Source organism: Panicum virgatum, chromosome 2K (genome assembly GCF_016808335.1).
Source record: "Panicum virgatum strain AP13 chromosome 2K, P.virgatum_v5, whole genome shotgun sequence".
Taxonomy (NCBI): domain Eukaryota; kingdom Viridiplantae; phylum Streptophyta; class Magnoliopsida; order Poales; family Poaceae; genus Panicum; species Panicum virgatum.
This window is the reverse complement of record NC_053137.1, coordinates 67,757,017-67,768,435: the sequence shown is the minus strand read 5'-3', so window position 1 is coordinate 67,768,435 and position 11,419 is coordinate 67,757,017. Positions and strand designations below refer to the sequence as shown.

Sequence of the window (11,419 nt, the reverse complement as noted above, 5' to 3'; positions counted from 1 at the left end):
GAAGGGTTCCTGATTTAAGTTTTCAAGAGGTGGAAGGGCATAAATATAATTTTGTTTCTCTCTCAGGGTTCCTGATGTAAGTTAAATTTGGATTTGGCAAGTGAATTATGCCAAACTGTTAGAGATAAGTTTTTTTACTTAGCTTATTTTTTTAGAAATTGGCAAAACACAAAATATGCCAAGTAAAATATGGCAAACTCTTGGAGACGCTATAAGGGGCCGTGACACGATGACAGATGCTGGTGGGGGCCACGGAGATCTAGATCTATCCACTCCTGCCCCCGCGTTCCCAAAAACCAAAACAAAACAAAAAATGCTCCGTCCAAGCCAAATTCCGTCAGATTTCCGCAAACCACCCTGGGGAAATGGGAATTCGCGTGCCCGGTCCCTCGTCCCCTCCCCGGCCGCGGCCCCCCATCCCGCCCGCGGCCGCGAGAAAAGCTCAAGCCCAGCACGGTGAGGAAAGGAAAGGAGCTTATTGCTTATAGATAGATAGCGATGCAGCGCGAGGTGCGCACTAGGCCCCTCTCCCTCCCCTCCCCGTCCCCGCAGTAGTAGTAGCATAGTCGCATAGCTTGCCCGCCGCCTCCGGGCTTGGGGAAATGGAGCAGCCGCTCACCCTCACTGGCGCCGGACCAAGTGAAGTGAAGCTGCTTTCTTGAGCTCCAGCTACTACTAGCACCCAGCAGAGGAGGTCGGGAGAGAAGCTGTGATTTGCTTGCTTCCGTCCGCTACAGTAGTCGATCGATCGGTCGAGGAGCCGCGCGCTGGGCATGGACGCCTACGAGGCCACCAAGGTGGTGTTCTCGCGGATCCAGGCGCTGGACCCGGACCACGCCGCCAAGATCATGGGCTTCCTGCTCATCCAGGACCACGGCGAGAAGGAGATGATACGCCTTGCCTTCGGCCCGGAGGCGCTGCTCCACACCGTCATGGCCAAGGCGCGCAAGGACCTCGGCCTGCTCCCAGCGTCCGGCCCGGCCACGCCAACCTCCGCCGCGCACTCGCCGTTCCTGCTCTCGCGCCAGAACTCGGGCCGCTGCGGTGGCGCCGCCGGCACCGCGCCCTCGCCGCTCTCGGTGTCGTCGCCCTCGTCGTGGGCGCCGCCGCTCGTGTTCTCCAGGAGCAACAGCGTCAGCAATGGCGCGGCGGAGGAGCTGGGCGGCGCCGGGGAGGACCTGATGAGCCCGGCGAACGGGAACGGCCCGCCGTCGCCCTTCTTCCCCTCGCCCGCCGGGGACACGCTCCTCGACGAGCTCCAGCTGCAGGAGCAGCTCGCGTTCCTCAACGGCGCAGGCGCGGGGGCCGGGCACCAGCTGCCCCTGCTGGACGGCACCGAGTGCCGGAGCCCCGGGGACGGCGACGGCGGCGGCTTCTTCCCCTACGGGGGCCGCCTCGGTTGGGGCAGCGGGCATCGCCGCAGCTCGTCGGTGAGCGAGCTCTGCCTCGGCGGGGCCGACGGGCTCGGCTGGAAGCCGTGCCTGTACTACGCCCGCGGGTACTGCAAGAACGGGAGCGCTTGCCGCTTCGTGCACGGCGGCGGGCTCCCCGACGACGCCACAGCTCTCGCCGGCGCAAAGATGGACCCCGCCGCCAGCATGGAGCAGGACATGCTCCTACTCCGCTCCAAGTCCCAGCGCCTTGGTGCCGCCGCCTTCCCCTACTCCCCAACCGGCTCGCTCCCGGGGTCCCCGTCTGCGGCCAGCAAGTGCCTGAGCTTGCTGTTGCAGCAGCAGCAGAACGAGAAGCAGAGGGCGGCGGCAGCTGCAGCGGCCGCCGCAGCGCTGATGCTGGGCGGCGGCGACGAGGCGCACAAGTTGATGATGGGGCGGGCGCGCAGCGAGCTGGCGAGCATGATGAACCCCGGGTCGCGGCAGATTTACCTCACCTTCCCGGCGGACAGCACGTTCCGCGAAGAGGACGTCTCCAACTACTTCAGGTAGTGCTCTGCTCTGCTGTGGCCTGTGGCAGGGGCCTGGCAGCTAATCTAAATCTAATCATGGCCTCCGGCGAACTCGATCCTTGGTTGCTGCAGCATCTACGGCCCCGTCCACGACGTGCGCATCCCGTACCAGCAGAAGCGCATGTTCGGCTTCGTCACCTTCGTCTACCCGGAGACGGTGAAGCTGATCCTGGCCAAGGGCAACCCGCACTTCATCTGCGACGCGCGCGTCCTCGTCAAGCCATACAAGGAGAAGGGCAAGGTCCCCGACAAGTACAGGAAGCAGCAGCTGCTGCTGCAAGGTGAGAGGGTGGTGGATTTCTCCAACGGCTTACTAGACGCCAGAGACTCCTTGGATCTGCACCATCTCGGTAAGCCATTTCAACATCAGCTGCGATCTCCGTGCTCGAATTAGTATTGAGTGTTGAACAATGATGATGCATGCTGTCAGGTGCGAGGATGCTGCAGCACTCCAACAGCGCCAACGAGATGCTGCTGAGGAGGAAGCTGGAGGAGCAGCAGCAGGCAGCCGAGCTGCAGCAGGCCATGGAGCTCCAGAGCCGGCGCCTCATGGGCTTGCAGCTGCTAAACCTCAAGACACGCTGGTCGCCGAGCCCCATCGGCATGCCCTTCCGTGCTGTCGCCTCCCCAACCGTCGAGTCGCCGCCTGATTCCGGTACGACACAAGAGCGCCATTCCACTTCTACTTGTTGAGTGAGCTGCCGGTGATATTCGCCGCCGCCGCGGATAACTAATTAATTTCAGCAGTCGATCAAGGAGGCAAGGGCAGCAGCTTCCTTCTTCCCCAGAGGCGGCCGGTCAACGGAGGCGATAAGGAGGAATCTAGCGGCGAGGCGAGCCCGAACGCAGACAGTGACCAAAGGTGGAATTAACGCTAAACAAGTCATTATCACCATCATTTCTTGCGTCGTTCCATCACATTTTGCTTTCATCCAGCACAGCAGAGAAGCAACATTTCACCAACTGATCTTTGGGCACACTTTTTTTTTCCCAACACATTGTGCTGTTCTCCGCAGCAGCAGCGCCGAGCACAACCTGCCGGACAGCCCTTTCGCGTCGCCGACCAAGTCCGCCGCAGCATTTGCTCATGATCCTTTCACACCCACGGAGTCGGAGATCGCCTCTCCCGGGCGCAACGCCGCCTCCTTTGCCGGCATCAACAATGGTGGCCTGACTAGCCATTTCAGGCCCTCTGCCCTGGACATACCTTCGCCAAAGCCATACTTCTTCCCGGCCATGTCCAGGTATGTAATGTAATGTAATGTAATGTATTTGTGCGTTTCTATCTGGGTGCCATGCAATGCATGATTCTATCATGCAATCTGTTGCAGGCTGTCCTCCGATCACGGCGCCGGCGCGATCGGGATGTAAAGTTGTCCTCAATGGGAGGGAGTATGATAGTAAGCACTTACTTCATCGTCTTCCTTTTGTGAAAGCCCGTGGATCTCAAGCACTCAGCACCATGCATGCTTCCAAAATGATATGCTTTTCAGATGTGGAATGACGGTGTTCTTACTTTCGTTTTGCCATTCTGCCGTTGATCCTGCAGGAATACTTACTAGAAGCAAAGAAAGAAGATAGTGGAGTATAGGAAAAAGAATGGAGAAGTTGCAGCATAGTTTAGTTCAGTTCCCTTTTTTCTTTTTTACTTTCATGAGTTGATGATATAGACTTTAAGAAACAAACCACAATGCAAGTAGGAGAAGATGCCAGCCATGACCACAAGCTGGGAAGCAGCTAGCAGCAACAGATTAGTGCTCTCCTATCCACATTACCATCTGCATTACTACTAATTACTACCATTAGTGTACTTACTATTAGTACCACCACCAGTATTCAGCATCCAGTTGATGTATTATTACTACCACAGTAGTCAGTAGGACCTACAAGCAGCAGCTCCATGATATGCTACTGCTACAACAGCCACTAGTTCATACACTTGATAGCACTAGGTGTGATGCTTACCAACCACAAGAAGATACGTACATGTAATGTAGTAAACTCTACTAGGCTGCCTTGTTTGCTTGCCGGTATGCAAACAGCCATGCAAGTGCAAGGCAGAGCACAGATGTGACAGGCTTGGGGGAAGGTTGGTCCAGTGTGTCCGGTGTACTGTGGTTCTGTTTAGTTTTCACCCCATAAATCTCGTAAACACAAAAAAAAACCGTCACATCGAATGTTTTGATACATGTATGGAACACTAAATAAAGTCTATTTACAAAAATTTTTGCATGGATGGGCTGTAAATCGCGAGACGAATCTAATGAGCTTACTTAATCCATGATTTTGCAATAGTGATACTATAGTAACCATCTACTAATTATTAATTAATCATGGATTAATTAGCATCATTAGATTCGTCTCGCGATTTACAACTCATCTATGCAAAAAGTTTTGTAAATAGACTTCATTTAGTACTTCAAATTAGTAAGATTCCAACGTAAATTTTTTTTGCGTTTGAACTAAACACAGGGCCTGTATGTAAAAAGATCTCACAAGATGAAAGAAACAAACGAGTGAGTGTAGCCGTGTAGGTGTGTGATTGAAGGACCACCACCCTCCGCAGTCTGCTGATGCCGAACTAGTAGAACCAAAGCTGTTTGTCAATACAGTAGGGAGGAGAAGTTAGCGTTGTTGGCTGGGTGGGGGGTTGGGCTGTTCATGGTCCCCTCTTCTCTTCTTTCAGCAGAAGCAGATGCAGCTCACTAGAAAAGAAAAGATGTTTTTTATTTTCCCTTTCCGTTTTTTTTAACTTTTGCTTCTGTCGAATGAATCTACAGTGTTGTTATTATACAAAGGAAATAAAGTGAAAGATATGGAAATAAATAAAATTTCCCTCTGCCTCTATGGTTTGCCGGTGCCTTCGAGGCTGTTCGGCTTGTCTTGACTTGTTTCGACTTATTTCCTCTTACAAAATACTATTTATTCTACCAGTCTTATACTATTCATGCGGTTACAGTACTCTATGCAGCAATTCAGAATACTACCTGGTTACAGTACTAGAATACTACGAAATGCTGGAAAAGAAAGATGATTGGTGCTGGGTATAGGTTTGGTGCTTTTCTCTGTGGCTGGCAGTGGCAGTGGCAGCGCACAAACCCAACCCCAACCCAGGGATGTTGATGCTTTTCTTTTCTGGGGCCGGGGGGACATGACATGCTTTTGGGGATGCTAGTGCGATGTACTAGTACTCTTCTCCGGTGACGGTAAGGTAAAATCAAATCAACATCTGAAGATGAGAGCGAGATGGAGCCGAATACGACAGGTAGTGTTACAATTGGTCGAGCCCTGAAAAAGAAGATACCGCCACAATTATTTCCTGAAAACCATCTCCAGAGCGGTCAGCTTCAGTTGATTGAGCGCCGCTAGTACCTGGTCGTAACGCGATTAGCGAGCTGAGCTTTGCTGAGCACGTAATCAGTGGCAGATTGCTACTGCTTATATATTTTGGGTGTGTTTAGATGCCCCAAACCCCTCCAAATCCAAACTTTCCATCACATCTCCATCACATCGAAACATTAAATATAGCAAATGACTCATGTATGGAGTACTAAATGTAGGTAAATAAAAAAACTAATTGCATAGTTTTGATGTACGTTGCGAGACGAATCTTTTGAGCCTAGTTAAGTTATAATAGGACAATATTTACCACAAACAAACGAAATGTGATATAGTGTGCTACAGTATCCGATGTGATTTTTTCTCCCACTTTTCCATGCATCTAAACACAACCTTTGATGAATGATGCTCTCTGCTTGCTGGGTGACAGGGTGAGTGTGCGTCGCTCTCCGCTCCTGCTGCCTGCTGCCTGCTGCCTGCTGGGGATCATCGAGGGAGAGCCAGACGAGACGAGACGGAGGATTGATTGACGGCCGGGGGACCCGGGAGGGCCTCCAGCTCTGAGGCTCCTTCCTTAGTTAATTGTTAATGCCCGGTAAAGCGCATGGCGCTTTCTCAAGACTGATGCCAGCAGCTCTGCTTTTCCTCCGTGATTCAACTAAGGAAGGCTGGCTGATGATGATCAACTGCAACAAAACAAAATGTAACACGGGCCTATTATCACCTAGTACGTAGGTACTAGCTTTGCAGCGGTGCCTACCCTAGTTTAGTTTCCCTTTCCCCGTCCACTGCAGAGCTCCGACATCTTACAAGTCGTCGTCTTCTTCTCCTTTTTCTTTTTTGCCTGCTTTCCCAGTTTCCCTTGCGCATATAGGCGTAGATTCCCTTGCGCATATAGGAGTAGAACAGAAGAGACGATGCATGCACAGCACAGACGCCCCGGTATCGGCGGTGCTGATTGATGAGGCCACTCTGCTTGGTTTGTGGAATGCTGATTGATGACTGACGCGCCTGCAAAGGAAGGCACATCCCTAGTGAGATCTGATGATTTCAGCAGCAGGACGCTGTAATTCGTTGATCGATTCAACCACTGCTGCATGTTGTTGTTTTTGGATCGTGATAATGCTTTGATATTTTTTTAGATTACTAGTACAATGCAGACACTCACACCCTATGAACACACGTACGCAAATCCTACCCCTATGAGCATTTTCGAAAACTCTCACACTTTATGAACACACTTACGCAAACCCTACCTCTATGATACCTCAGGTGCTACCGATGCTCTTATAACCACTAGACTACATGCTCTTTTGTATCTTTTGTATAATGCTTTGATATTTGAAATAAATAAACTTTTTTTTCATAGAGTATCTTCACAATTTCATATTGGCTTCGTAGTATATGGACTCGCTGGCTGGCTGGTCCTCGCCGTCCCGGCCGTCTGGCTCCTGAGGGCCTAGCACATGACAGTAGCCACTGCGTGCGTGCACTTTTTGAGTTGCGACGCAACAACCGCGGTAACTTTTTTTTTGAAACAGTATCCATCATGCAATTGCAACTGCAGATCTGCAATGCATGCAGCGACTACTGTAGCGTAAGCAGTAAACCGGACTCTTGTCGTTTTTTGCACGGCTAAGCATTGTTTTATTATTTTTTTACAAAAGTAAAGGCCGGCGAAGAAGCATTGTTGCCAAGGAGAAAAGGCCGGTAGCCTTTCGGCGTGTGCGTGTCGTGTCCCATGTTGCTTGGCACGTGAAGTAGCCAAGCGCGCAGAGAGGAGAATCGCATCAGGGTCGGTCGCGGCAAAGTGAACCTAGTCAGTCAAAGGAGCAGCTGCAAACCGCCCCGCGGGTCATGTATGTATGTATGTACATGTCATGTCCATGCAATCAAGATGGTTATACTCTCACGTCAGCTCGCTGCATGCTCGTGTCAGTGGCAGTAAGCTAGGCAGATTGAGAGGTTAGTACGGAACAATCCAACTTGATCATTATATGTTTTTAATTCAAAACTATATAAAATTAGAGATCCGTCCTTTTGAAATTTAATTTTTAGATTATCTAAGTCAAATTTGAAAAAAATAAACGCCGTCCGATCCAACTGATAGATGGAGAAGAAAATTATGCGGACGTCACTGTGACAGGTCACGTAGTAGTATATATACGGGCACCTGCACGTACAGCTACGGATGGGAACGCTAGCCGGCCGGGCAGCGATGCACCGATAGCTAGCAAGTAGATGTAGATCACTATTAATTTTAGTGATCAGCCTCCGCCTCCGGAGGCATGCATCGAGGCAGGACCATCGGATCGATTATTGGCTGCCAATGCACAAAAATGCTGCAAATGCCTGATGCCACGTTTCGTTTGTATGTAGTACACATCTTGTGATCACCTGCTTTGCTCCCGGGATTAACTATTAATTTTAGTATTACCCATGCTTGCCGCGCACCAGCTCTGAGCTCTCTATCTGCATGTGCTCAGACATGAATGTGTCCCTGTTTATTTTCTCATCGGCGTCAGCCCATATACACCTTTGTTATGGTTATGGGCCAGCATGCTTTTACGATCGATTTCGGCCCATTGTACCTCACAAAATGGCATCTTTTTCTTTTTTATAATTAATTTTTTTTTCAAAAATATATGCCTGTTTTGAAAATTTTTGAAAATGGCCCCCGGTCGCCCGGCCAGGGGCGACAGGGGTCCTGTCGCAAGCAACGGGCGACAGGACCTCAATGTAATTTTTTTTGAATTTGCAAAGAGGTCCTTGGCCGGGGGTGGGGGTCCTGTCGCCCCCCCCCCCACCCACGGGCGACGGGGTCTCCCACCTTATATAAGCCTTAGTCTCCATTCCCTTCTCATTCGAGCCCAAAAATTGCACCAAAAAATCAGAAAAAAGAGAGGGGTGAGGAGAAGAAAAGCGGTGAAGCTCTGCCGAATTCCGCACTTGTGATCTACCGTTAACTTCCGTATGAATCCGTTGATGTTGTATAATAATTTAATTTAATTAGCGGATTAGCTGAATTAGATTTGGTGCTTTAGAACACTCGTTTAGTATTACAATTTCAGTACTATTACAGACTTGTTTTTAAATTAATTATGAATTAAAATAGAATTATGACAGTACCTTATTGATATTGCAGCATAAGACAATAGAATTATGATAGTATCTATATTTTCACGCATCGATTTGGTATACGATAGGTGCATTATTGAAATCATTGTTCGTCATTTGGCGCACCACACTATAGCGCCAATGTCTTCGTCAGGATCAACCTACATTCCGTGGAGCAAGTGTGAAGCCACCGTACCCGAAGGAATTGATGTGCCAATGTGCTTCTGCGGTTCGTTATGCAAGTTCATGCAATCTGAGGTTTTAGGAGATGACTACGGCATGAGGTTCTTTATGTGTGAGAACTACAAATATGATCCACCTAAGCGATACGGCAAAGACCGGGCCAAGATAGCAGGACAACAGACGCTATTTTTCTTTGTGACCTAACATTGAGTTATGATTCTAACTTTTGTTGGACAAAGTCTCCTCCGCCTCTTTGTGATTTTATGCAGTGGTTCGACACCGTGCAGTCGCAGCAGACAAAGGATTTTGTGGAACAACAAGCAATGTGGGCTGCAGAACGTTGGCGCCGAATGAAGCACGAGGAACAGCAAGAGGAGAAGCGCAAGAAAGAGCAAGAAGAGATCCGCAAGAGGATGGAGGAGGTGGATTGTAAGGCGGCGGCGGAACGTGAAGCTGACAGGGAGAGAAAGCGAGAGAGGGCACGCCGTGCGAAGGAAGCCGGGTCCGAAGCAATTAGGAAGGGCAAATATCCTCGGTGCACTCAGTTGAGTAGTACCATGTAATCCCGGCATTTTACATTCCATAAGGCATGGTAGGTTTAGATGCAACAAGAAATTACCTTGTCGCGTGCACATGCCACTGCAATTAGTTGTTTATGTTTTCAGCTGAGAGCTTGACTCTGTGTGTTGTAACTTTTACCATTAATTTGCAGTTGTAGCCGGGAATCTATGAAATCTTTGAACTTGTCCTTAATATTTTCGGAGCTTTTCATGTCACTAGAATACTAAAAAGCACACATTTAATTAATATAACGATAAGAAATAAGAACTAAGAAATGCATTACATAATGTGAACCATCAAGTTTACATCATAATACAATGGTAATGAAACACACATCACACATGCAGTGGCATGGCAGAACCCGTTGCAAACTACGGTAAACAGATTCTGGACTAACCTAACATGCCTTAGGTAATTTAAAAAAACACAACAAACACAACGATGCAGCATGTCACTAGCAGTAGGGTAGTTCTAGTAGCCGTACCCCCACACAGCAAACTGCGTTGAGCCTTCTCCGCAGTATCCACCCATTGCAGGTGGTGCAGGCGGTGGTGGCGGAGGCGTAGGGCCCTTTTTCCTGTGACAAGGGCAGTTGCAGTAAGGAATAGTGCACGGGTCATCCTGTGAAGCGGCCGCATTGCTGCTATCATCATCTTCGTCGTCTTTGTTAGCCTCGCTCACTTCCTCGTAATGGTTCACCTTGCATTCTAGATCAAAGATCTTTATCTGGAGGTACTCGATGAACTCCTGAACTGAATCAATTGGTGCAAGATCGACCCACCTAGTAAAACTACAGTTTTCTGGTGCATCGGAAGACTGCAAAACAAATTTCATGTAAGGTGTCTCAATGAAGATAAAGAAATGAAACAACCGAGTATTACCCATGCGCGTGGGCATTTGAAGAAACGCCGACCGTCATCCATCCCGTCGGTGCACATCTGTACTAACCAGTCCTCACCATGTTTGCATTTCGGCCACGGTTCTTTACGGTCATCGTATTGTCTAAGGGGAGTTTCATTGGTGAATTCACTCTTGTGTTGTGAGTATTTACCAGACATTGGGTATACAATGAGCTTCGGTGTTTGAGTGATGCTGGGAGTTCACCAACTTGTGAGTATTTATAGGTGCACAAAGATCTGATACCCGGAGTGTGGAGTGTAAATGCGCCTTAAAAGCCAAGATGACAACACACTGAAAAGGCTATGCTGTTCGCGCCGAAGCTTGCCGTGCGAGCTACAGTGTCAATGCTTTGCATGCATGCACCGAGTTGCAGCGAGTATTGAGTAGTCTTTTCAGTGTCCGGTCATCTATGGCGAGGACGATGGGCCTGATGGTATACAGCGAAGGTCGGTGGCGTGTAGTGGGGAAGGCGGCACCTAGGCGCGATCGACCGAGCGACAACAATGCAGTGGCAAAGCCTGCTTTGAAGGTGAGATGGTGCGCTTGTCGTGTTGTCACATTTATCTGCAAAGGCCGAAGAACACCGATGTCACGTATGCCTGGGCAAACGATGCCACATGTGGGCAACCCGTGATGGCCATGTTCAGCAGTGCCAACCCGTGATCCCGTACTCCTACCTAGAATCACCTATCAAAGAGTACCTCTGGTTAATCTACCTACCAAAAGCACTTCGTAAATTATCCTCAGCTATGTTTATGTTTCTTCGCAAATGGTTTTTTTAGAACACAAACATCTCTTAAGTGAGTTGAGTTTATCATTGCACCCCTAATTACTGAGTCCGAAAACCACACAATTGCTTTGTTGAGTATGACTGTTTCACAAATAATCCACACCTATTCCGAATATATTTTGACCATTTGATTTCTTTTTGTAAGACCAATGCTATTCCGTTGAGATGAAAAATATACAAACATGTCACAAAATCACACGGAACTCATGATTGTAATCTTTATATGCTAAAACAAAAATATGTCTATGTGCGGTTGCTCTTAGCCTACTCCTACCAAACAGGATGATAAAACTAGATTAGGCAAATCCTTTGACTTCAGATCCAATCAGCACCTGCTGACCTGAAGATTGAAACATGCAAGCCTGAAACCCAAGTGCCAAGCGGCGAGCGGCCATGACCCATGAGCTGAGGCCATGGCATCACCTCACCTCGGCCACCAGTGGTGACACTGAAATATAAGTATTCATAACTATGTGATGACACTCAAATTCTATACTGCATATGCGAAATTATATTCTAAATCATAATTAATTTATAAACACGTCTCTAATAGTATTGCAATTGTA

The 11,419-nt window shown here is 48.9% G+C and overlaps 1 protein-coding gene across 6 annotated transcripts; it reads left to right on the top strand.

Annotated features, from left to right (window-relative positions):
- The first annotated feature begins 325 nt into the window (after positions 1 to 325).
- Positions 326 to 4,150, top strand: LOC120694874 (zinc finger CCCH domain-containing protein 53-like). 6 transcript variants are annotated; one of them, XM_039978186.1, is made up of 7 exons: positions 326 to 1,939; positions 2,036 to 2,313; positions 2,394 to 2,618; positions 2,711 to 2,825; positions 2,983 to 3,207; positions 3,295 to 3,363; positions 3,513 to 4,150. In XM_039978186.1, exons 1-6 carry the CDS (start codon positions 774 to 776, stop codon positions 3,332 to 3,334), a joined length of 2,049 nt encoding a protein of 682 aa, XP_039834120.1. In that variant the 5' UTR covers positions 326 to 773; the 3' UTR covers positions 3,335 to 3,363; positions 3,513 to 4,150. The 6 variants fall into 6 exon arrangements, with proteins under 6 accessions (XP_039834120.1, XP_039834122.1, XP_039834119.1 ...); XM_039978188.1 differs by having other exon boundaries at positions 369 to 1,939; positions 2,720 to 2,825; XM_039978185.1 differs by having other exon boundaries at positions 370 to 1,939; positions 2,708 to 2,825.
- Positions 4,151 to 11,419: the final 7,269 nt, after the last annotated feature.

Excerpts from the sequence above, each read along its gene's own strand:
- LOC120694874 (XM_039978183.1), top strand. The coding sequence starts at position 774 with ATGGACGCCTACGAGGCCACCAAGGTGGTGTTCTCGCGGATCCAGGCG. Across the intron at positions 2,314-2,393 it reads CTTGGATCTGCACCATCTCG|GTGCGAGGATGCTGCAGCAC; the intron begins GTAAGCCATTTC and ends GCATGCTGTCAG. Across the intron at positions 3,208-3,294 it reads TTCTTCCCGGCCATGTCCAG|GCTGTCCTCCGATCACGGCG; the intron begins GTATGTAATGTA and ends AATCTGTTGCAG.